At 38.8% G+C, this 24,555-nt stretch overlaps 3 protein-coding genes across 4 annotated transcripts in view; 1 reads left to right on the top strand and 2 right to left on the bottom strand.

The window, feature by feature from the left end:
- Positions 1–8,431, top strand: part of LOC131892126 (polycystin-2-like protein 1) — a 10,447-nt gene extending 2,016 nt beyond the window's left edge. The window contains exons 4-14 of the mRNA XM_059241888.1: positions 2,993–3,096; positions 5,271–5,437; positions 5,500–5,649; positions 5,714–5,938; positions 6,008–6,236; positions 6,322–6,552; positions 6,624–6,866; positions 6,978–7,201; positions 7,304–7,567; positions 7,636–7,793; positions 8,200–8,431. Coding sequence (XP_059097871.1) covers positions 2,993–3,096; positions 5,271–5,437; positions 5,500–5,649; positions 5,714–5,938; positions 6,008–6,236; positions 6,322–6,552; positions 6,624–6,866; positions 6,978–7,201; positions 7,304–7,567; positions 7,636–7,793; positions 8,200–8,315 — 2,111 coding nt within the window. The 3' untranslated portion in view covers positions 8,316–8,431. The remainder of the gene's footprint in view (positions 1–2,992; positions 3,097–5,270; positions 5,438–5,499; positions 5,650–5,713; positions 5,939–6,007; positions 6,237–6,321; positions 6,553–6,623; positions 6,867–6,977; positions 7,202–7,303; positions 7,568–7,635; positions 7,794–8,199) is intronic.
- The window catches only part of LOC131892131 (uncharacterized), a 58,626-nt gene that overhangs the window by 521 nt on the left and 33,550 nt on the right, over positions 1–24,555 (bottom strand). Inside the window, exons 2-7 of one of the 2 annotated variants that reach the window (XM_059241903.1) lie at positions 2,601–2,742; positions 2,358–2,532; positions 1,127–1,244; positions 898–1,058; positions 662–829; positions 290–588 (exon numbers count right to left, since the gene is read on the bottom strand). In XM_059241903.1, coding sequence (XP_059097886.1) covers positions 290–588; positions 662–829; positions 898–1,058; positions 1,127–1,244; positions 2,358–2,532; positions 2,601–2,728 — 1,049 coding nt within the window. In that variant the 5' untranslated portion in view covers positions 2,729–2,742. Of the gene's footprint in view, positions 1–289; positions 589–661; positions 830–897; positions 1,059–1,126; positions 1,245–2,357; positions 2,533–2,600; positions 2,819–24,555 lie in introns of those variants that run through there. The other variant, XM_059241902.1, reaches the window with a different exon arrangement.
- On the bottom strand, positions 8,420–23,396 carry LOC131892132 (uncharacterized). Its single transcript, XM_059241904.1, has 9 exons — positions 23,189–23,396; positions 22,951–23,125; positions 18,671–18,782; positions 18,481–18,590; positions 18,236–18,415; positions 18,018–18,167; positions 17,761–17,885; positions 9,398–9,555; positions 8,420–8,563 (listed from the first exon to the last, which is right to left on the bottom strand). The coding sequence occupies exons 1-9, from the start codon at positions 23,311–23,313 to the stop codon at positions 8,493–8,495; spliced, it is 1,206 nt and encodes a 401-aa protein (XP_059097887.1). The 5' UTR covers positions 23,314–23,396; the 3' UTR covers positions 8,420–8,492.

The following is a 24,555-nucleotide window of genomic DNA, read 5'->3' as shown; positions in this document are numbered from 1 at the left end:
TCCGGCCAATAATAGAAGTACTATAATGACGGCAATGATTATCAGCATGACCTGACTTGTGCCTTCCAAATCCAGAACCACTAAGTCGATCCTTAAAAGAGAAAACGCGAAAATTAGAATTACAGTTAAGATTTTTTACCAAACTGACTCATGTAGAGGAAGGCAAACAATCACAAGTTTCATGGTTTGAGTAAAACCAGTTTCTCATAATAGGAGATCAGAGTGTGTCACCCTGAATTTTGCCAAAGGGCCGCCATGTTTGGTGACTAATCTCAGTGTCGCCACTCACTCTTTGACTTTGGACACCAAGATCCTATCAGAGGACGATTCCCGAAGGTGGATAGAAAGCTTGTGCGTCAAGACCTCTTCTTCCATTTGCACATTATTTATAATAAGGGCAACCTCAAATCGATCCTTCGCCACTTCGATCATAGGTTGGGATTCGTAGTGCTCCATTGTAATGGGCTCGTTGGCTACCGGGACGTTGGTAGAAGATCCGTCTCTGCTTTGGATTAGCCAAACGATGTCGTTATGGTCAGGCTTGGGTTCGGCGTCAAATTGGACGGTTATAACAAGACGGTCTCCAACCTTTGCGAATACAAACAATAATAATCATCAAACTTACAATTGGTTAAAATTAAGAACATTCGAACGTTTTTACCTCAACCGATGAAGGAGACAGTTTCACAGATAGGTCCCCTATGTAGCTGATATCCAGATTCAAATGTTCTTCTCCTTGAAAAAGAAGTTGATCTAAGGCATCAAATTGCTGGTAAATACAGACGAGTGACTTTTCCCTATGTTCACGGCTGGCAGTGTAATTGATGGTCTGAAAGTAGAAATTGTTATTAAAGAGAAGCATCTCTTCTGTCGAGTGAAACTAGCAGACAACTTTACATTAGCAATACTCTCGTGCCCTTGGGGATCTTCTTCAGCGATTGGAGTGATGTTTCCAGGCCCAAGGTTGAGGTTTTCGTCATTGTCCCCTTTAACCATCCATTGAAAAGATCCTTGAGGCCAGCCTTTTCTGGCATTACAGGTTACATTTACGGATTGTCCTTAAAACATGTTTTCAAAAGCAACGCATTAGTTTCATAAAACTCAATTTGAAATGATGAACACGAACCTTCACAGATGCTTAGTGTTCCATAAATAGGAAAAAGCTCGAGGATTGGTCGTTTTGCAACGGTCACGTTGACATAATCGGAAAAATATTTTCCACTAGCGGAACTCTTTAGAGAGCACTGAAAATATGGAATGTTAGGCTATTATTTATCGATTGTAGGACAGTAAGATTACTCCTTGTTTTTTTCTTGACATATTAATGGGTGAGTGATAAGTAGAGCGGGTAAAAACATTTAATTTCAATGCAACATGTCTTGGCCATTTTCTCAAAAAGTAAAAATTCAGACGTTTTCAATCATATTTTGGCGATACAAGGAACATGGCACTGCCTCTAGCAGAAATATGGCGGGTTCATCGAGAGGGATGACCATTGAGCACAATAGGATGAAGGATAAATTGAGTTTTTTGTGCTTTTTATTGCAGTTTTGATTTTCCATGAACACTACTAGCTAGAGTAACTATGATACAGTGTAATTTTCTACTATGGCAGGTTGATTGCTGTGCTATCAACCGGGTGTTTCATAATGATCTGGCTGGTCTCACAAGGTAACCCGCTGCTGGTTAGGCAACAACATATAATTTAGCCGAGTGTCACAGATATTTCAGAAATTTCAGAATGCGCTTGAGGAATTAGGACCATTATTGAACAAAAAGAAATATAGGTTTGTTTAAGAACGTAGGAGTATTCCTGAAAGCCACTCCAAGTGACCCTCAAACATCAGGAAAAGTTGAACATTGATTGATTGGTGCGAAATCTATTTAGCAAGCTAGGCGTTGATTCACTAGCTTCTTCTTAGGTCAAATCAATTCCATCCTGAGGAAACTAACAATCTAGTCACACTGGAGTGATGGTTTGATCTCCATCTTGAGAACTTGAGTACGTAAATGAATCAAGAATACGATCGGACCACACTCAGAGGCAAATGTGCATTTCATGAAAAAACAGAAATACGAAGTTCTACTTGTATTTTTTTGCATTTCAGTGATAAATGTTTTTTTTATATTTGCAGCTTTTTTGATTAGATATAATTTAATTATTTGGTCGTATTTAGTGCAATGTTTTTACCCGTTTATATTGATAGAGTGTCATGTCCTTCGAAACAAAATGAAAATTTCGAACTATTTCGATTTTGTCCGTACCAATCTGACGCACTCTTGACGATAATTGAATGGGCTTGATAGTATTTAGTTGAGGTATTGGACCATCTCTGAATCAGATGTTAGTATCTAACCTTCCATTGTCCATGATAAGCTTCCGTGACTGAGCCAATGACGATGGAACAATTTTGAGTTCCACTGAGATTGTTGGGATCCGCATAGATATTGGGGTCCTCCGTGCACTCTCTGGATTCCTGAGTGAAAAGGCAGGTTTCACCTTGGGGTAAGATCCACTTACAGTCCTCAAAGCTAGTGTTTGTTAATGTATGTATTAGTGCAGTTTTGTTTGTTTACAACTAAATCGGTCTGGGACTTACTCATTTTGAGATCCACACCATATTGTGGTAGTTTGACCAAGTCTTGCAAGTGGATTGGCGCTCTTTAGAATTTGACCACTGGCCAACGATAGTAGAAGAAATAACCCGTTGAATATTTGCATCAACATTGTTGGCACACCTTATTGGACTGATTCAAATTGTGTCTCCAGTGACTTCCTAATGCTTAGAGATAAGGGCTCTTGATAAAACGGGCACTCTGTTGACACGAGATTCATGGTTGTAAATGATGTCAGAAAAGCAAACAAAGTTCACTTTGCCCACGTGTGAAATGTGATGACTAAGAAAGGAAGGATAGGATATTTTGCTAAATATTGGGAGGACTGTTTATGTTTTCAGGACTAATTACACTTCCTTTATATTCTTATTTACAGTGACCTTTGGTATGACATCTGCAACCATGTTCTACTACACAAAAGTCATGAGCAACCTTTTCGAGGGCGCCACGTCCGTCTCACAAGTGGACCAATTCTGGAAAGTGAGTTCAAATGAAAAACCCGACCAAATTTATATGATTTATTCAAGAGCTCAAGAATTCAGAAGCCACTCACGCAACCTCTGTGATGAAGGAGAATCTCTTGTCCATGACACATCGAATGTGTGACCCTTAGCATCGGTTGCAGTGCACCCAAAATGATTGGGTTATCGTAGAACCAAATAATTAAATCAAAGTCAAAAAAGAAACCAAATTACACAATAAAAACCAGCAACTATATTTGCAGATGCAAAAAGGTTTTAAACCAAGGTGCTAATTGTTGTGGACATTTAGTTATGCACAAACATTGCATGTGATTTACATTACATATTTCAAACCAAAACGAACCTTTGTATTAGCACTTTAGATTTGATGCCTCTGAGGATATGGAAAATGCGCAAAATCACTATCTGAAGTTTCCCACACTAAGCACTGAGAAGTCACTTATCTTCACTGTTTAAGGGCACAAAGTGCACACCAAAATGCTTTGCTCCAATTTCCTTCATGCTATCTGTTCAATTATTTACTACGTAAATTGACAGATCTTGGCCAATACCAATTCAAAATTCAAAAGTATCCCACCCTAAGGTGGGTGAAAAATTCAAGATATTTGAGTATGGGACCTTAATTTAACATTTTCGCTTGTTTTTTTTCAAAGTTTTTATTTATTTCCTCACATTGCCAAAGTACAAGAACCACAAAGAGGAACTAAATGTATTTGGTTCCATTGTTCATTCAAACATTTGAATATTTGGCTTGGAAACACTAATCTGTTATGTCATCATGCAGAATATTGGAACAAGGAACAGATGGGGTGAAAAATAGTTCAAACATGATTTTTTTTCCAACATCAAAAGCAGAAAAAGTTCTACCAAGCCTAATCAATTCAAATCAGTTGACGATGTCATAAGAAATTGAGTAGTGAAGTCGATCTCATTTTCTCACTTTCCACCGGTAATTTTAAAGAAAATTTTAAATTTTATACGGTTCTCCATACTAAATAACTTTGAACGAGCCAATTGCTTACCTCTGTTAGCTTGCATGAATCGAAAAGAAGCTGGCACGATAAATCTAAAGGGACACCTTGTTCTCGGTAAACCAAAGCTATGTTTTCTTTTACGACATAACTTCTCTAAGTCATCTTATCAATGGACCTATGAACTCTTGAACATAAATTTCTCCTAAGTGATGCTCATATTGTCCATTACCGTCAGGGCATTAGTTGTTCCTTAATAAATGGAACGAATTACAGTTAAAATTACTTTGGTCAAAAAATAGCAATTCTTTACACAACCATCACTCAAAAAAAGATACAATGGCGTTACTCGTTACAATTACTTTTCCTAAAATTTGAGATGACCAATATCTTATGGTTTTTGTCCCATCAAGACTATATTTCAACAAATAAATTGTGTTTTTGGCTTTAAGCAGGCCTAATGCGTAAAATTTGAAGACTTCGTGTCACCTGTTTTCAAAAATGAACATTGGCATTTTATTTTGGCATAGTTGTTCAAAATGTACTTCAGTATCATGCTTTGAGGAGTCAAGCTTGGGACCCTAGAATGGGGTAATGATTGTTGAGGGTTGAAACAATGTTGCAAACGTCATGATGTCAAAAACAGTATTAGCCATTGTCAAGTAAGTAAAGCATCCTTGTCTGATGGATAAGTCATGGAAATGTGGATTGTTGGGAAATTTGATGCATCATGCTCAAGCCAAAAAAAGAATATCCTCGCTGCACTGAATTAGGTCTTCAGTCCAACGGAATTTGATTGAGAATATGTGAAAAATAAGGTAGCCAATGCAACAAAATTTAAAACCAAGAACACCCTCAGAGTAGTTAAGAGCCAGCACAATTATCAACCCTGACTTCCATTGCTTATAATATGGTAGTTGAATGAAGGCTCTGTTGAGCCCAAGTTTCCTCAAAAGTCACGAGATTCACGAAAAATCAAGGGCCACTTTGGCAGTTGAAAAAGGAACGAGTAACGAGTAATTCTTTTAATTTTTGGGTCGGTACAATTACACCATTTTAAAATGTCATTAATTTACAGTCCCTTTTCGAAAAAAGGAGCGAATTACTGTAATTTCGTTGCTAATGCCCTGCTTTATCGTATTATTATTTACCGTATATTGTCACTTAACATATTGTCTCTTTCATCGACCATATCTCCTAGTTTTTGGAAGACGATCTCCCCAATGGACTTTATTGGGAATACCTGTACAATGATGGATCCAACAAGAACTTTGTATGTCCTGGAGGGGAAGAGGCCATTGGACCTTGTCCTGTGGCTCCGGCCGATCGAAATATCCTGTATGAGAATCGTCTTTTGGGATTACCAAGGTATGCCAACTGATGAGGTTTGATCAAAGGGAAATGCATTCACGAAACCCAATACTTCTTAGAATGAGGCAAATTCGAGTGAGAAATGATTCTTGTGATGTCCATGAAGACTTCCAAAATGCCATCAAGCAATGCTATAACTCCTACTCGGAGTCCATAGAGGACAAATCAGCATTTGGGAATGGATATCGCAAACGAACCAGTGCCTTGGCGTGAGAAACATAATTCTCGGAAGATTTAGCTTTGTCGTCATCGCAACCTTGTCACTTTTTTCAGTTGGCGGTACTCTTCTGCCGATGATTTGGGTGGAGCAGCTCATTCTGGAATTTTGACCTCGTATTCGGGTGCAGGATCGGTGCAGGATCTCCATTCTCTCCAAAATGAATCGGCTGCCATCATCAAAGAACTCAAAGAAGGGCTCTGGATAACTCGGGGAACTAGGTTCGCAGCTGTAGACTTCACCGTCTACAACGCCAACATCAATCTCTTCTGCATTGTCAAGTAAGTTTGACGGTCTCCCAATATCAAACGGACTCTCTTTTTCTCTAATAGTATATCACAATTCTAAAGGCTGACCTTTGAGTTCCCGGCAACGGGTGGGATCCTGCCCTTCTCATCATTCCGAACCGTAAAACTTCTCCGTTACGTGACTGCTTGGGACTACTTTATCTTGGCTTGTGAGCTGATCTTCTGTGGATTCATCTTCTATTACGTTGTAGAGGAAGCTTTGGAGATACGGAAACACAAGTACAGCTATTTCAAGTCGGTGTGGAACATGTTGGACCTCACGGTTATCATTGTAAGACCTATTTTTCTTTACCTTTTATTCATTCTCCTTGCTTTGGGAAGGACCTCAATATTATATATATATAATTGGTTCCCAGATATCTATAGTGTGTATATTCTTGAACTTGTACACCCACGTGGTGGTTGAATCCAAGCTTCAAGATCTGCTCGCTCAACCTGATCAGTATGCCGATTTCACATCTTTGGGCATGTGGTCCAAACAGAATAATAATGCCGTGGCTATTTGTGTCTTCTTTGCTTGGATCAAGCTCTTCAAGTACATCTCGTTCAACAAAACCATGACCCAACTCAGTAGCACCTTGTCACGGGTAAGGCTCAAGGCATTTCAATTTCTTGCCCTTATTGGCATTTCATGTCCGTTCTCTGACGATTGTTTTAGTGCGCCAAGGACGTGGCCGGATTCGGAGTGATGTTCTTCATTGTGTTCTTCGCCTTTGCTCAACTTGGATATCTGTTGTTCGGCACTCAAGTGAAGGATTTCAGTTCGTTTTCCGATGCCATTTTCACGTTGCTGAGAACCATCTTGGGAGATTTCGACTTTGCCGCCATTGAGCAAGCCAATCGAGTCCTTGGGCCCATCTTCTTCTTGTCGTACGTCTTCTTTGTCTTCTTCGTGTTATTGGTAAGGATGTCTACATTTCTATTCTTGCCACAGAATTGCAGACAAATACATTTTAAGTAAATAGGTTGAGTGACCCGTGTGACGTTAACTCCTTTTCTTTTACTCAACTAGAACATGTTCTTGGCCATTATCAACGACACCTATTCTGAGGTCAAGGCTGAGATCGCCGGTCAAAAGAACGAATTTGAGATTGGAGATTACTTAAAACGTGGCTACAACAATGTCTTGGGCACAGTCGGCGCACGTAATAAGGCCATTGATATTGAAAATGCCCTGAAACTGGCCAACTCAGACGGGACCGTGACCTATGACGAAGTCCGTCAGAACTTGAAAAAGTGCGTAAAAATCCCCACCAAATTTTGATGCAATCCTCTCGAAACCGGAAACCGGTTAAATACTGAGAATGTACTAACTTTGGGCTTTATGCTTGTCCACAGATGCAACTTCAGCGATATGGAGATAGAGATGTTCTTTTCGCGTTACGATAAGGATGGTAAATTTGAATTCAATTCTGACCAAACCAATGAGATCCTCGACGCGCTGGATGATGAAAGTGAGGAGGAGGAGACCATTGAGAATGAACCCAGGCCCAAGTCCGGAAAAGAAGCCAGGGCTTTGCGATCTGCCCGAATCAAGAGTGCAGCTGCCGGGGGAAGACCGAAGAGTGCTCAAGGAAATGTTGGAGGAGAGCAATTCGGAGTGTAATAGCAGCCCCCTTTTTTCCTCATTGTCGTTGACGCGTATTTTCACACAAAATGGTCTCGTTTAGATTGTGTCGACGAGTGGACAGGATGGAACATTCAATCGGTAGCATCGTGACCAAGATCGATGCCGTACTGATCAAACTCGAGTCCATGGAAAAGGGCAAGACCAAGCGCAAGGCCACCATGTCCAAGATTTTAGGAGCTATCACTGAAGACGATGGATGTGAGTCTGCTTGAAGAAATAACGGAAAACAGGTCTTGGGGATTTCGTGACATTGGTAATAGCTTACCAATCTTGTATGAAGTGCTCATCAAATTCAAAAATTATATTTGACTACAAAACTGGAATAATTGAGGCTCATTGACCGTATCAGACCTTCAAAAAAATGTTGCATTCAAAGCTGGGTTTTTCTATTCTTGCAGGCTTAAAACAGATTTGAAAGCAAGAATTTTGCTTGGACTGAAATGTCACGGCCATGCAGTTATTTTAACTTCAATATATTTGAAGTCATGTATTCAAATTGTTCCACACATGTTGGAATCATTTAAGCAGGGATTGTCTCATGTACAAAACTTGACCGTGGACATGGGATGAAGTATAAAATACAATATGTCATTACTAATTTCAGCGGATGATGCTACCCGACGACAAAGAATGGAAGACATGGTTCGAGAAGAACTCCAGAATTGGGAAGACTCAAGTCGACCTTCCACCTCTGAGTCTGCGCCCCCATTGCAAAAATGAATTTGAACATGGAAATCTGGATTAAAGTAGAGACTTGTGACTTCTGTGATGACATTAACATCCAAACTTGTTGTTTGAGACTTACCTTAGAATGAAAATCATACTGCAGAATCAAACAGCTTGTATTCATTCTTTTTTTTTTAATATTGAAATCGTCCAAAACAAACAGGTTTTTTTTTATAGAGCGGATTGAGCGTTCACTTGAGAAGGATCTTCTTGATGAAGGGGCAAGGTTTGTTCTGGGCGTTCTGAAGGAGAATCAAGCGCAGATGACATGTTTTTGCTTTCGTACAAGGATACAACAACAATGTTCACCTTTTTTGGTTCTGTAACTCAATTTTTTGACTCTTTTACAATAAGTGACATGCATACGGCTTGTCAAGTGAATGCGTTCATGAACAGTTGACGTTATTCCATGGAGTAAAATCAAAGACAACATGCCCAGCCAAACATTGAATTTTGACATTTGTTTCGTGTTACCTGATTGTCTAAGCAAATAGTATTGTGGTATTGAGCCACTGTGATAGTGCGTTCACTGAATTACACCAAACATGTTCATTTTGTTGAGTTTTGTAACACGGCCCCCTCAAAATCACTTATTTTTTGAAAATTCAATGAGCGCGAGTTGATGGTGATGTTTGTCTTACTTATCCCTCCCCAAAATGCCCAAAACCAGGGTGCCGACTACATTTTTCTATATATTTCCTTCACTTGACATGCCCTATACACACAAAAATATCTTCCTTTGCCGAAGTCCAGGACAAAAATGATTGTTGGTTTAGAAAGATGAAATCAAAACAGAAAGACCTAAATTATTCCAGAAGAAGCAAAAAGTGTTCAAATGCCACGAATTCGTTAAAACTGCCGAAAAAAGGCAAGAACTAGGAAATGTTCTCCCTCCAAATAAGATTAGCCGAGAACGCTATTAATATCTTCAGATTTCAGCAAGCTTCATATTTACGTGAATGCAATCACAGACACGGTTGAAAAAATATTCAAAATAAACACCACTACACGAAAAGTACAAAATAAACTTGCAAAGTCGAAATAAGAAATATTCCCGGTAAACTTTTGCTACTTACCAGCTTGAGATGTTGAGTCAGATTGTTGCTTGCGATAAAAAAACACAAAACCAACAATTCCAATTCCAATTATTATTATTATTATTAGTGTCGGCATCCACCGTGCAATCCAGCTGTCCGATGTCTTTGGTTCCATGTTAGATATGTTGAGCCTCAAACTGAAAAGGCAAATGTTGACGTAATGCATTTTTTTGTGTTTTGTTTGCCAGAGCAGGAGGGGTTTGCCTAATCCAGCCCACAGAGCCAACTATTACATCATGCAAGCTCCATTGCATCTTTTCCCGTGGTAAATCAGTCTAATTTGGCCTACCAATTATAGCATTTGATTGTTTTTGTAGTCATGATGTGTTCTACACCGTGACACAGAAATTTGGTCCAGTTGGTTTTTTGATGATATTTACAAGTGATATACAAAAGATCTACAAAGAATTTCTTTTTTAAGACATGCAGACGAATGTCTTCTCAATGTTCTTGTGCCTTCAATTTTGCATCGTCTTTTCAAGCTTTTCTGGAAGTGCTAAGTTGCAAATGAAGTCAAGGCATTGAAAAAAGATTTACATCAACCTTAACCATACACCAAATACACCATAACATATTTTATTTGAGGGAGCTCCCAGGCCATTCCCCCTTCCTCTTAAATGATCAAAAACGGCATCAAACCATCAGATCTCAACCAATGTCACTAGACATAGACCGGGTTGAAATTTTTGCCGAAATTTAGACCTTGCCAAAGAACGGAAATGTGGGAGCGAAGGAAATTAAATCCAAATGATATCTTAACGTGCCATATTGACATAGCCAGAATAGGAGATGCTTCTTGGATAGCAATAGTTCACGACCACCATACAAGTTCAGATTGGATTGGATAAGGCACTATAAATACCAGTTCAACAACATTGCAACTGGCGACCCCCAGAACGAGTTTTTGTGTTTATGTGTACCCTCCTAAAACATTCTTCCAACTAGCGAAACTCTTTTTGATTTGTCGTTCAAGCATGTTCTAGCACATTAATCCAAAATATTGAGTTTTTCCTAGAATCAAATAACCAAATCAAACATGGAAAAGGAACTATATAAGCCACAAAACAGTCAACATCGTTTTACATCCTAAGATCTTTCTGACAAGTTTTCTTTCCCCTCAAAGAATTTGTTTGACATTGAAATCCAGGCTTCTATCGAAAGGAACTGTTGAAAACATAATGGCTTATCACAAATGATCTAATCTAAAGGTTTTTGGTAACCCTTCCATCGTTTGCCACGAGGAACAGTGTTCGAAAATTCAACAAAGCGCAATCTTGAGGTCAGAGCTAGCCAAAAGTCTGCTGAAGGCAGGCTAAAGGTTGAGAGGTGTGCGTGAGTTTTTTGGTGTACATGCTCGAACCATTGGGAAATGGAAAACTGCATGCAAGAACTGCAAAACCCTTTAGAACAGACATTACAAGAGTCAGTTTTCGGATGGACAAACATTAGATGGTCGCCAATCTTCTTTAGACTAAAAAATGATCTTTGATGGTATGGTGATAGGTCTTGGAATAGTGCCTTCTAATCAAACTGTGCAACTCAATGCTATGATCCAGTAAATCTTTGAATGCGGGGGAAGGATTTTCAGAAGGCACAAAGGGCGGCACTTAATTTCTTTACACCCTGTAGAACTTGTACGACTGCCTTAACCAAGGTGTTAAGTGTTCCACACAGTTAATCATGTACTACATACATTCTTTCATTGCATGTTAATTGATTATAATAAGTGGTTCAAACCTTGGACCAAAAGGTAACTTTTTTTTTTAATGCCAAAATCAAGGAATTTTAGGTAACATAAGGTTTATTTAATCTTCAGGAACCAAGTTATGGCGCCAAAAAGCTCGGAAACTCAAAGCACCGCCGTTTCCATCGTACCCTAAAAGGTTAGGTTTGACCAAAAAGGTTACCCTGGTTTGATAGAAGAAAGGTCAGGGTTACTTTTTGTGACTAACTCACAGCTTTCCGATATTCACCCAGTGATGCCATATGCCACTGAAAGTGTAAATTGGTAGCCCTAGTTGGAACCTTCGGTGATTATTTGTTTGATCCCATCAGTAGCAATGATCAAACTATGGTTTGAAGGAGTTGGAGAGTTTGACAGGTTCTGCTAGACTCAGATATACTGTTCCACACATGAATAGACCGGATTGTAAATAAATTCCTCCGTATGTCCAATCTTGAATTGGATATTGCTAGGTTGGCTTGAGTTTGGCTTCGCATAGCGATTTCGTGATTGATCGGTGTGTAAAGATGTTCTGGTTTAAAATTATCTAAACCTTTGATTATTTTGAACACTTGGAAGTGTGAAAAGCGATTTCAATTTGTTTTTCTACCTTGTAATCGCCACCCCATTTGACAATGTATTTGATGCAATTTAAGCTTGTATTAATAATTGATATCACTAGTTGTTTCGGCATCAAAAATTCCACGAAATAATGGGGCAGAACATTCCTTTGTGCTTTTTTGAATTCAAACCCTGAGAGTGAAATATTCATCAGCTCTAGCAGGATTCTTGGATACAGCGCCATCTCAACCGTCTCAACACGATGGACAAAACGCCTTACAATACAGTTTTGAGAAAACTACTCAAATCCATCTTTTCAAGTTTTCTACCTCACAAAATCATGAGGAGCACCAAGGCTTGCTGGGGTACCGTATTGTTAGAGCATCCACTTTCCAAATTGCGAATTCAGTTTCGATCCCTCAGTTTTGCCAAGTCTAAGTTTCTTTGCGGTATTTAAATTACAGCATAAGTTGCTGCCTTAACACCTTAAATGGGCGAACCTGCGGTCATTCCCGAGTGTGAGGTAATAATTAATGTTGGGCTGTGATGACGAAGCAGGAATATCCCTCAATTGGGACACCCATCATTCAGATGGCAGGCCGAGCGAGAGAGCTGCCATCTGACTTCGTAACAAACAAACATGATGAGCAACTTTGATCTGATTGGCGAATTGAATTTTGGCTCAGATTAAACGCTCATTTGCCTTAAAAAGTTACCAAGATTTGTTTGGATATTTCTAACTATTCCTCAGTCTATTCCGCAAAGTAGTATGGATTGATTGGAAAAGTACCTTCTTAAAAAACGAATTTTGCCTCAATTTTAGACCAAATTGACATAGGTCTTTGAATTAGGTTAAGGGATGCTTCCCCTTTATTATTTTTCCTCTTTTCCCACCAGCAGATCTGCAACATTGATCTAGTTTCTACATTTATCTAACTGAAGAAAAGTTGAGATTTTTCGTCCTCAAAAAGAGAAGATAGTCAGCCTGGAGGAGGTAAGGATAGCAGCAATGTTGCGTTTTTTGGGCTGCTTAACTATCTTATAAACCTGCTCAGCTTGTCTTTTCGGATTTGAAACTGGCTCTTTTCATTTCTGTTTCCCTTGTTTCTCAACCAAAAGTGAAGTACTTTTGTTGGCCTGCACAATTCAACGATTGACGCCAATTGTTCAAAATTCCCCTTTTCATATATTTATTTTGAAACCAATTCTAACGCCAAGAAATTTCTGATCTCAACCAAAACAACAGTTTTGGGCCAAATGAGCAAAAGAGGTGCAAAATAAGAGTAAGAAGCTGCAAATAAAGGTGAAAAGTGCAAATGTTTAAAAAAGTGGTGTTTAGTGATAAAAATTATTTTACACAATTTGCCAGTCCCTAGCAATGACAATGAAATGACTTTGAATCTATGAATGTTTTCAAATGGAAAAAGGTCTTTTCTACAATCCTTGATGGGGAATCAAATTAAAATTTCATGTCATTCAACCTTACGGGATTAATCCTGCAATAGTTTATTCTCAGAAATGCCGTCATTTTCCTCAATAACCTACTTGAACATTACTTTTGAGCCAGGAAAAAAAGGCTTTTAAAGATTCAAAATTCTTTTCAAATCATGCATGGCGTCTTGAAGTGGCGGCTTTTTATTTGTAAAGGTTTTGGTTTGTATTTCCTTTTTAGCAATGATGCAGTCGTGACATCCCTTATTCCTTGAGAGCTTCAATACCCTGCTTTACATGAAGTTCTGTCAAGTTAAAGAATTCAGGTTGCGGAACTTTATCTTTAACATAGCCCGAAAATAATGCTCAACACAAATATTTTTTTTATTTTTTTCTTTATTTCACTTCAAGCCTCTGAACATAAACCATTCGAAAAAGAGTTTTAGTCGATGGAAGAGGCGTGGCAAATCAATCAAGAATTTGACCGATACTTTCGTATTCGCCCAAGCAGAAAGAAATACAAGATGATATTTCTTTGTGTTCAAAAACCACAAATGAAAAAGACTAGACCAAGTCAAACTCCCCAAAAGCCCATCACTGTCAAGACAGGGGCTTAAGTATGGCTGTTTTATTATGTTATGCCAAAATTGAACTGATCTGATCATCTCAATTTGTAGGTTCACGTTCAGCCCAAGGTGCTTCTGTCGTCATTGTGACCGATCCTCAAACAGCCGGCCAAGAGAGATGCTCTAACCATGAGGTGGACCGTGGTTTTGGCTCGCAGTGGACTTGGCCACTCTCACCAAGGGGAACGACGAAACATTCATCTCTCAAAACAGATTTTAAAAAAAGAGATTCACGACCCCGTTGAAGGAATCCACGGAACGGGAGCGTCGAAATTACAACATAACCATAATGCTAATCATACCACTGATATTGGAAACTACTTGGCCAGATCCACCAACGACGGTGGTTTCACAATCCAAACCACCAAAGCAATTGACGAGAGTCCCCAAAACTACCAAATAGCTGCCAACCGATATTCATACAGCTCCTCTCGGTCTAAAGTATTAGTGTGCCAAACATGCCCCAGCCCCCCAGAATGTTCCCACATCTATATATGTGATGGCCGAAAGTTTGCGTACGGGTAAGGAATTCCTTTCATTAACTTTCCCATTTTCTCTCAGCCAAGAGTAGGAGACCGCATGGAAATTCTGGTTTAGTAGGGAAGAGATGAATTCATTGGTCCGACTTTGGTCCAGCCATGTAGTTTTTCCTAATCTGTCATACCTTGTGCTCGTATACCTGCGTTTTCGTGCGCAAGTTAAGCGAAAAATGCAAATCAAGCACTAAATAACTATTTTTGATGATACTTAGTAATCACCAATGATCCTCATACAAATTTCAATCCTCGGGTGCCTTACTCAATCAAGAACGTCTGAAAATCAGGGACCTGATGAACCATATATGACAAGAACAAAAGTTGCAGGTGCTGAATTTGAAGCAGTTGGCCAAGGGTGTCAATCTAACGAGTCTGTCAAAGAACAGAGGAATGTGACGAGAAGGATAAGTGTGTATGTAGTGCCATGAGTCACCTTATGAATAGAACACAATGAAGAAAGTACCTGCTGGTTGCTGTTTGCGCATAATAATTGGAACGTTTTTCAAATTGTGAGTTCTCTTTTTCAGCTTGATGAAAACGCCAAAACTATGGAAGAATAATTCAAGAGAGTTAGGAAAATCATGGCTTCAAAAAACATCCCAAAAGAACTAAAACGAAGCTTGCACAATGAACTCCAGACCTTACCAGCAAACCAAATTGTCTTTAAGGAGATCCATTCAGTTTCCAAGGCTTTACCGCAAAATAATTCATGAACCCCAATGTTGATCCTTCTTCCCATCAAAGATAGCCTCAACTTCTTCCTCTAATGTTTCAAGACCATGAACTTTTTGACCCTTCTGCTACAACTTGCTTCATTTTGAGTTCCTGCCAATTTTGCTCTACAGTTTGAATTTCTCCAGTTCTATTTGTAACTGTTATTATCCCGCCTTTTGTAATTTCTTATCACATTGTTAATTATTTGTTTATAAACAAAGGTAAAAAACTAAAACTGTTGTCATAATCAAGTACGAGAAGAAAAAACCCTGGATAACATTCGGAAGAAGTAGGGTACTGAGATGTACCAAAACTTAAACGGGATTTGACGGGACCGGGCTTATTTCAAATTGAAACTCGAATTGTCCCTCACCAACGGAACTTCAAAACATAGCCACGCATCCTACTTCCGAAAAACCGAGAGCTGTACGGAACTTCAAGAAGTACAGTCACGCAGCCTACTTCGCGACTGTAGGCGCGGAAAGGTCAAGACATTGGAAGGCGTTCGATCTTCGACCGAGCTTTCCAGTTTCCACTCCACCACTGACATGCTTTAGCGGACCTCTTCGCGCGCGCTCGCGCGCACTTAATGACGTAGGGAATCTGGTAGTTTCCAGAAGTGGGGCTAACTTGTATGCTTTACAGGGTTCCTAGTTTCAGGAATAATTTTTGTCTTTTGCTTCTACAAAGATAATGAGCAGCCATTACGTTGCAAGATTGCTTTAGCGAAAAGTGCAGCTTGCGAAACATCAATCGTTCAACTTGATTGAACTTGAATGTAATCGCAGGCCTCTACAAAGGCCTAGTCGAATGGAAAGAGAAGCACTTTCATCCAATTTTCCCTAGTGTACACGATTAAAGGAAATCCAAGAAATTGCATCACATATATCCTTTTTCTGCCAACATCTATTCATCGTCACTTAGTATGGTTTGAACCTATATAACTTGGTTTGAACACAATTCTCAAATACCATAATTACGTGACATTTTTTTGTGCGGACTTCCTTACCGCTATCGGGATTGGAATCCCAGCATTGGTGCATTTTTATTGACAAAAATGTCAAGCCTTCTTAGAATCGCATGGTTCTACTCACGAAACCTTGTCCATTAACTGAAACTTTTATGTAGATAGCGAGGAGATGTTCAAGATCAATGAGGAGGAAGAGGATCTGATTCGAGATGAAGAACCGGCACAAAAGGGTTGTTGGCATTCATTCACCAATTGCGTGGGAGGTAAACAATGTCAGTTCTGACATGTAAGCAATGTCTAATTATCATTAAGCGATCTTTGATTGCTCGGCAGTGCCTCTTTTTTGCTCAAGTCGAGAACCCTAACTGAGGTCCTTCAAGCTAAATAGCTGATTCGCAAGAGAAGCATACTGAAGAAAATGTCGACCTAGGAGCTCCCGGGTTAAGACTTTTTACCAAACTGACTCATGTAGACGAAGGCAAACAATGTCAAGTTTCATGGTTTGAGTAAAACCAGTATCTCGTAATGGAGATCAAACGGTGTCACCCTTAATTTTGCCAAAGTGGCGCCATGTTTGGTGACTAATCTCAGTGTTTCCACTCACTCTTAGACTTTGGACACCATGATCTTATTAGAGGACGATTCCCGAAGGTGGACAGACGGCTTGTGCATCAAGACGTCTTCTTCCGTTTGCCCATTATTTATCTAATAAAGTTAGACTAATTTAAATCTTTTCGTCTAACTCCTCTTGTTATGTTGTAATAGCACATTATTGAAATGCCAAAGTACTCGAAACGCAAGAAAGTACTCTACAATGTAGATATATATAATAAAAATCGCAAGGTAACTTGTGCACGCTTGTAGTCCACTCACTTCATAAAAATTTGAAATATCTGACAAGAGTTCCAGGATTTCCTGGATTTTTTGCTTGTCAGAACATCGCAATAGACCCTTTTTTGAAAGCAGTGCATTACACACGACTAATTACAAAAAAGTCGTTCTGGCTTCTTAGATTTTCCGTCAACGCAAATAGTGAATTCCACAATGAGGAATGATCTTTAAAGGTTAGGTGATTCCATTTTTTACTTCCCGCGGGGAGATAAAATAGTATCACAAGGCCGTTCGGGCACTCTTTGGCAGCTTCGACTATCTTGAGCCGTTACATGTATTTTTTCGTTTTTTAGCATGACCATGGCCTTAATCATGAATCTCACAGTTTAGAATCAAAGAATAAACTCTTTGGCACACGTTTTATTCAAAAAATATCAATTACTCACCCATGAGCCAAATATCTGCCTTTTAAGTTTACGTCGTTAAATCTACTGGTCGGCGCCTCTGTGGCTCGTACTATCGCAGCGGCAAAGCCAAATTCACTCTGATAATCAGTTCCGTCGATTTAACACGTTTATCGTACTTGACGCTCAAAATATTTTCAGCCAAGCAATAAATACTTTTTGGGATGAAAAGTGTGCCAAAGAGATTATTTTTTAATTCAAAACGATTACATTCATGGTTAAGGCTACGGTAGTGCTAAAAAGTGAAAAAATATATGTAACGGCTCAAGTTAGTCCAAACCGCCTAAGAGTGCCCAACCGGTCCTGTGACACTAGTTTATCTCCCCGTGGTATGTAAAAAATGGAATCACCTAACCTTTAAAGATTATTCCTAATTTCCAGGCTTATGCTAAATCGTGAAGACCCCAATTTAATGCATGCTGTCCTGAATCCAGTCCCAATCCTACCTGCTTTATGCACTTTTTAGGTAAATTCAAATGTACTTACGGGAAAACTTCAGGTGCAAGATTTGAACTCGGGTACTTGATTATGAGGTTATGATTCTTGCTCATTTCTTCGCCTTTTATATCCTTGATAGTGAATGTGACCGTAGATGTACACTCATCTGAAATCTAATGCAAAATGGTCGGAATTATTTATCATTACTAACTTCTCTTAGGACTATGTCTCTGAAAAATATGTCCTCTAATCGGCCAACAGATGGGTGGAAACAAGAAATAATTTGGGTCTGAATCATGCTTTACCAGCGATAAGCTATAGTCTTCATGTTCGGAGTCCTTTACAGAAACTTGGATCACTTTCTCTTCCCCATGGACGATCTCCACAAGGATGTCTTCAGCTTTAGGCATGGGATCGGCTTCATACTCAGAGGTGATTTCTACAATGTTACCCACCTATGGAATAGATCAGAAACTAGTTCCAACAATTTATTGACCGTTACTAAATCACCAGTGAATCTTACTTTGGCATCAGAAGGGATTTGGTGTAAGGCTTCTTGCCGAATGTAAGTGGCTTTCAAAGTGATGCTTGCTCCAGGTAACGGCTTGAATATGAGACCCTTGTCTTTGTTCCTTTGTTCGTAGATACACTTGAGTGTTGCCCCGTCGTGACTCTCTTGGGGCACAAAGTGCAATGTCTGCAACTATACTCAACGCCATATGAGGACAGTCTGCCATTTTAGCAATAAAATTGATACATTTACTTTACCTTTGACCTTTCTCTCACGGCCTTTCTACTACCCTTTTCGACAATTTCCCATCGAAATTTACCTTTAGGGCGTCCATTAGTGGCATTGCAAGTTAAATTCATAGGCCTGTCTGCAAACACATGTTCCAAAATTGTGGTATGACAAACGATCATGTGAAAAAGGTTGTCTTTATCAAAGCATAGTACTCACCTGCGACAAAGAACAAAGGTCCTTCATTAGGAAAGCCAGCTCCGAGAGAAATCTTGGCTCGTTTGGCAACGTACAAATCCAAATTTTCAGTTGGGGAATTATCAAGCTTACACTGGAATTGAAGCCAAAACCAGCCATAAATGAAAGGAAGCGCAGCAAAATCTCGTTATAAGAACTTTGGTTATAGGAACAGTCCTGACATACTACGGAACATTTTATTGAGACAGATTTTCTGTGTCACAAATTGCTTTCGTTTGTAAAGACCAATGAATGGGGTAGAAACCAAATATAGTAAGCATTTTTGGGGCAAATCTGTGATTTTCTCCCGACACAATAAAAACCAGATGTTAAATTTACTTCGGAGGTTTGATCAAGAAAACCACTTGATTGGCGAAAATTTCAAGAAATTGAAAAAAACAACACAATTTTCCAAGTCTTTTGGGTCTTTATCGTCTTCCTTCTTAACTTGTTCCTTTTTTAAGACCTTTTAATTTACTTCCGTGCGGGATGATCAGATCAAGGATTAAATCCTCAGACAGAACCTTTTAGCAAATTTCCTGGTTTGGAGTTTCACTTACTTTACTAACCGTGCGAAAGAATGTAATCCACGGCAAAATCAAAATGAAATATTGTGTTCTTTTTAGTTGTTGCCACTTCAACTATACGCAACACTTGGTCTACCAGCGAATTGAAAATATCAAATTCAACTCCTTTTTTTCAGTTTGGGAAAGTCTTCAAAAAGAGAGCTTACAGTTGAGCTACTTCTGCCGTCATGGGTTTGATCTGACCTAAAACTATATTGTGCACAAAAGCACCCTCAGCACCAAAACAGTTGGCTCCAGAAATGATTCAATTTTTTATCATGACATCTGTATCAATTGAAAACTTGTCCTAATGTTGAATATTATTAGAAAAAATGTTAATATCTCGTGAACTCAAGGATAGTCTAGTAAGTACAATTGGGTACCTAAAATTTTGTAACATATAAAAATGCAACAAAGAGGCCAAATGGGTCTAAAAGCGACCTCTTCCCCATTGTACCAATTATTTTTGCATAGTTGCAACTTGTTTTTGCACATTTACAACGTTTTTGCACATTTTCACAACTTTTTCAAGTTTTGCCAGCTTTTCTTTGTATTTTCTCAGCAGTTTTTTGCTCAAATTCGTTGGTAGCCCAAGTATCATTTATTGAATGAAAGTTAATAAATAGACGAATTATAACCTTTCATTGGAATAGTACTGAGGAATACATTCCCTGTAGCGGTTAGAAAAGCCCGCGAAAAATCAAAACAAAAACTAATCATTCAAAATGATTACTTTACCTGAAAAGGCAACTTTTATTTTCGTCGTCTACTGATTAATCATGAATTTAATCATAGCAATTAAACTGAATTTTAGGATATTCTCTTTCTACACGTCGTCGCACCATCAAATATTTCAATAGCCATTGGAGGGGTACTTCATGAAATGCTAAATCAAAGGTAAAGGCGTAGAAATGCTTCATGTTTCTTTGCTATTTTCCCCTTCCGTTACTTATTGTAGGATTTAGAATTAGAAAGAGTATTAGATGATGAAAGGCTGACATGTGAACATTGATATATGGTCGCTAGAATTAACCTTAAATCCTGGGTTTGGGACAAAGCTCATGGATGCTTTTAAAGCCGGCTGCACCATTTTTTCCGTTGCAGCAAGTCAAAGTAAGAAGGATGCATCGCATCAAGTACGAGAAAACAGGAGCAAGAACCAGCGAGCATCTCATCAGATTCTGATATGTCGCACCATTAGGACCAGGAGAGCTCGAAAGGCTTGATCAAGTCCCTGATGGAACCTCTAAAGCATCTTGATCTGTAACTATGAGATCATCAAATTGCTCAATGTGACTCACGTCATCAATATCAACAGAGTCGTCATTAAAACATTGAGCTGCTACATATAAACTCAATGGGGTTGAAAGCACACTGGAGAACTGATCTCCTAGCATGTTAGCTATAGCCTCTACAGTGCTAACTGCTTCCCCAGCAATCTCAAAAGGCCCAGAATTTGCATTAGAGAAAAAAGCGTTCGGATTCGACCTGACCTCCAGAACCACCTTACTCTCAGTTTGTAAGTGGTCAATTTCGATGGAGATCTTAATCTTACCTAGAGAGACCTTTAACTAGCTTTAACTAGAGGAATGGACATCAGCGGAGCTAGGCCAATTTTTTCTTTTTTTCACAGCTCTTTGACCAAGTCATAAATGGAAACAGGCAGTAAGGTACTAGCATTTAGACTAAACTGCACATCTTTTATTATATTCATAATTACCTATTCTTAAAACTCTAGACTTTTTACAACATAACCCAGATATTTTTTCGATATTTTCATTAAATGGAATATAACTCGAAATTTTGTCGTAAAAACTCTATTTTCTTTCTTTAAAATGGCTTTTTGTTAATGTATGGTGGTATCTCTTGTAACTTTTGGGGGGCTGAAATCCTGTTTTCACAAAGTGCCTTAGCTTCGCCGATTGCCATGTCCAATCCTCCTGTTAAAAGTATCAATGTCTTACCCTGAATTACGTCCAACTATATTTGGAGACTACCAACAATTACGGGATGCGAAGTGCTCTTCAGCCTTTCGGCACATTTGTAACTCTTTCTTAAATTAAGTCTTCCTATGTTTTGGAATTTTTGCCCGTGTCCCACCTTTCGGAACACATTCAGGGATTGTGGAGCAAATTTCCTCAGGTCCCTGAAAACCGCTTGCGCAGCTGCCTGAACAGCCCCAGGTCCTTGCAACCGAAAGGTTACGTGGCGTCCAAAATCCGGTGTCTAGGTCTAATCACACAACACCGTTGTGTCATTTAGGCCCACAAGAGGAATTGAATACGCAACCCCGGCCTTGAAGTTGTCAGTCCAGATCTTGTAGTGGCCGCTGGAACCCTTTTTCCTCGAGGCATCCTCTGGGTGGCTTCTTGCTTTCTCCACAAGCCTCTGGAGAGTCCAAAGATGCTCCTGGAAGTCCAGGTCTTTTTTTTCAGCCCTAGAAACTGCCACAATTTTTCTCCTGGTGTTCCAACTCAGATGTACAGCTATTTTGGCAAAAATGTTGTGAAGCTGAATTGCAATTGGGACATTTAAGCACGAGAAGAAGATGACGTCATGACCAATTTTCGGGAGGTCAATTGAAACTTTGAGGCTTAATAGCTCTTTGTTAAGGGATTGAATTACAGTTCCCAGCCATTTATCCCTAAAAAAACTTTTCATCTGATATGGCATTTTTATAAACTGCCTCATTTTCATCTGCCACTCTTTAACATACATAAAACATACTTTAAAGCCTAAGAAACCTGTTTTTGGGGCTTACTTTGTTGATTTTAAGTTTCCTATTTTTTAAGTGGAGTTCATTATTAAGGTTGCTAAATTTACACAACATATATTTTCCAGGTTTTTTACAAATCATTCAACTATGATCAAGAATTGTTAAGACATTCAACTCTTTTCCACCATTGAGCGCTTACCATATAAATGCTTTGAATCTTCTTTTCGACTCAATGGTGTATTGATTTTTATAGTATTTTGGATACCTAAAGATAACGACAACCCTCGAAAGCCCTCCACCAATAGTCCTTTCATTGAGCGGAACGAACCCTTTGCGTCTTCTAAGTGCGGACAAACAAACGTAAAAACGAGAGAATGCACTCTAAGTTGCCTAACTTTATCAAGAGATTATTAAATGAACAGTATTTAATTAGGCATTCGTATACTGTATGTTTGATAACGCACTAACTTTTTGGGAATCATCATTTCCAACAAAATAGTTCTGGGAAAAGCACATATTTACAAGTTTTTGGTGACTGACTTTAAAATCATTCCTTTTGAAAAACTTACTTTTTTAGCTTTATGACACAATTTAATGAAAAAGGATATTGATGAAAAATCGCTGGTATGCTGCAAGTACACTCTATATAGCTCTGTGTTTATCCATCTTTGGATGGCAAAAGTGTAACTTTGCCTTTATGGCAATTGAAAAGCCTCTCAACAGTGTTGGTGGTGTATTCATGGTGTTTGAATTGATCAGCGAAAAACACCTTGTTTATGTTAGGCATTCTAGAAAGTGTTATTTCCACGTTTGTTTCATCAAGAGGGAGATGATAATGAAAAGGACTATACGAGTAAGGGACCCTAGAAACAAATCGTCTGATCAGAGAAGAAGGGAATCGCCTGATCTTTGCTGATCTTGACTTATTCAGCATCGTTTTGGTACTGTAGTCCGCCAAAAAAAATTGAATTTCCCTTTACCTGCCATTCTCCATTATGCATATCGTTCACAGTCGGCATGGCAATGCTGCAATTTGTCTTGCCATGGAATGGTTCCGGATTCAGATGAAAATCAGGCTTCACCAAACATGGATCACTCTCTGACTCAAAACGGCAACTTGTGTCATCAGGAGTTGTCCACTGGCATGTTTCAAAGCTGCAATGTTCGTTCAAGTTTGTTTTGAGTAAGATATAGTTTGCAATGTCTAGAAAGACTTACCCCTCGTCCAATCCACACCACAATGAAGCGGATTTACCGAATTCTATGGTTTGATTTGGACCTTTTATAAAAGTCCCCAAACTCAATGAGACAGAAAGGGAAATAAAAAATGATAGAACAGGCATGATCAAAAAAAGACCAGACCTTTCGTGTCTCGGCCGCTTTTAAGACTAAATATGTTGATGTTAAAAGATAAGAACGAACTCCTTACAATCTTTCTTCGTTCAGCTGATATAGATCACAGGCACCTGGAGGAATGGACTAACAACCGACGTGAAAACTTTGCATCTCCTGAACTGTTCACTTTATCCAAAATATATACAGCAGATGATGAAAAGCTCTGGCCAAATAAACGAGCTTGATCACATTTGGGACATAAATCTGGTTTAGGTAACACAGAAGAGGTTGTCAAAGTTATGCACTGATAGCATACATAAGATTCGAATTTTTCTGTAACAAAAACTTTTGACACTAAACCTTTGAAACAAAACATTTTACAAGTACATCTGAAAAATGCGATTGGTCGTTAATTGAAACTATTCCATTTTTATCTTATTGACATATTTTGTTAAAGGTATCAGAATTTGTTTCTGGCCAGAGGAAGCCTTGGCCGGGATTTATCTTCCTTGCAACAATATGACTTTGATACTATTACATTATAATCAACCAATAAATGCTTTGGATAGAAGCAAGGAAAAGAAGTTCATGTCTTTCCTAACAACTAGAAGTTTCTCACTAATTGTTGCAAACATAAACCTTTTGTCCTGAAAGCATTATTTCGCAAAACGTCAGAGCATATTGACGTATTTCGCTAATCTGCACTATAGGTACAACAACAAATATTGATGCACTGATTTTCTTTTATGAAAACCAATCCTCATGAGTAGCGACGGGCAAAATGTTCAAGGCAGCAAAGCCTTTTAGAGACAAAAAGGTGCACAAAAATAAGCCTAAAAGTGCAAAAAGGCCGAAAGTGTAAGAGAAAGTACAAATATAATAAAAAAGAAGTCATATTTATGTAAATCTTTTTTCATAGTGGTGCAAATTTGAATGGTGCCTGCTTAAAAACTGAGTTTTGCCTCAATTTTGGACAATATTCTTGTTCAATTCGGTCAAGATATGCTTTCTTTTGCTTCTTTTTCTTTTTTTCAGCAATTGATCTAACTGAAGGAAAATTGGATTTTTTCTTCGTCAAAATAAGAAGTTAGGTAGGCTGGAGGAAGGAAGGAAAGCAGATACGGCTCGTTTTTTTGGGTTGCTTAGCTTGCGTAGCGCCCTGCTTTGCTTGTCTCTTTGTAATTGAAACTGGCGTTTCTCAACCATGGTATGGTGCTCATTACAATGATGGAGTGAGGTACTTTTGGCTT

This window comes from Tigriopus californicus, chromosome 12, assembly GCF_007210705.1.
Source record: "Tigriopus californicus strain San Diego chromosome 12, Tcal_SD_v2.1, whole genome shotgun sequence".
In the NCBI taxonomy this organism is placed as follows: Eukaryota; Metazoa; Arthropoda; class Copepoda; order Harpacticoida; family Harpacticidae; genus Tigriopus; species Tigriopus californicus.
Note: the sequence above shows the minus strand (reverse complement) of the source record. Positions and strands in the feature narration are given on the sequence as shown.

Bases quoted from the DNA above. Each gene is read 5' to 3' on its own strand.
- LOC131892132 (XM_059241904.1), bottom strand. From the start codon at position 23,313: ATGCCTGTTCTATCATTTTTTATTTCCCTTTCTGTCTCATTGAGTTTG. The intron at 17,886-18,017 runs GTAAAGCATGAT...ATTTTGCATTAG, and splicing joins AAGACTATAGCTTATCGCTG to ATTTCAGATGAGTGTACATC. The intron at 8,564-9,397 runs GTAAGTAGCAAA...ATTCTCCTTCAG, and splicing joins TGACTCAACATCTCAAGCTG to AACGCCCAGAACAAACCTTG.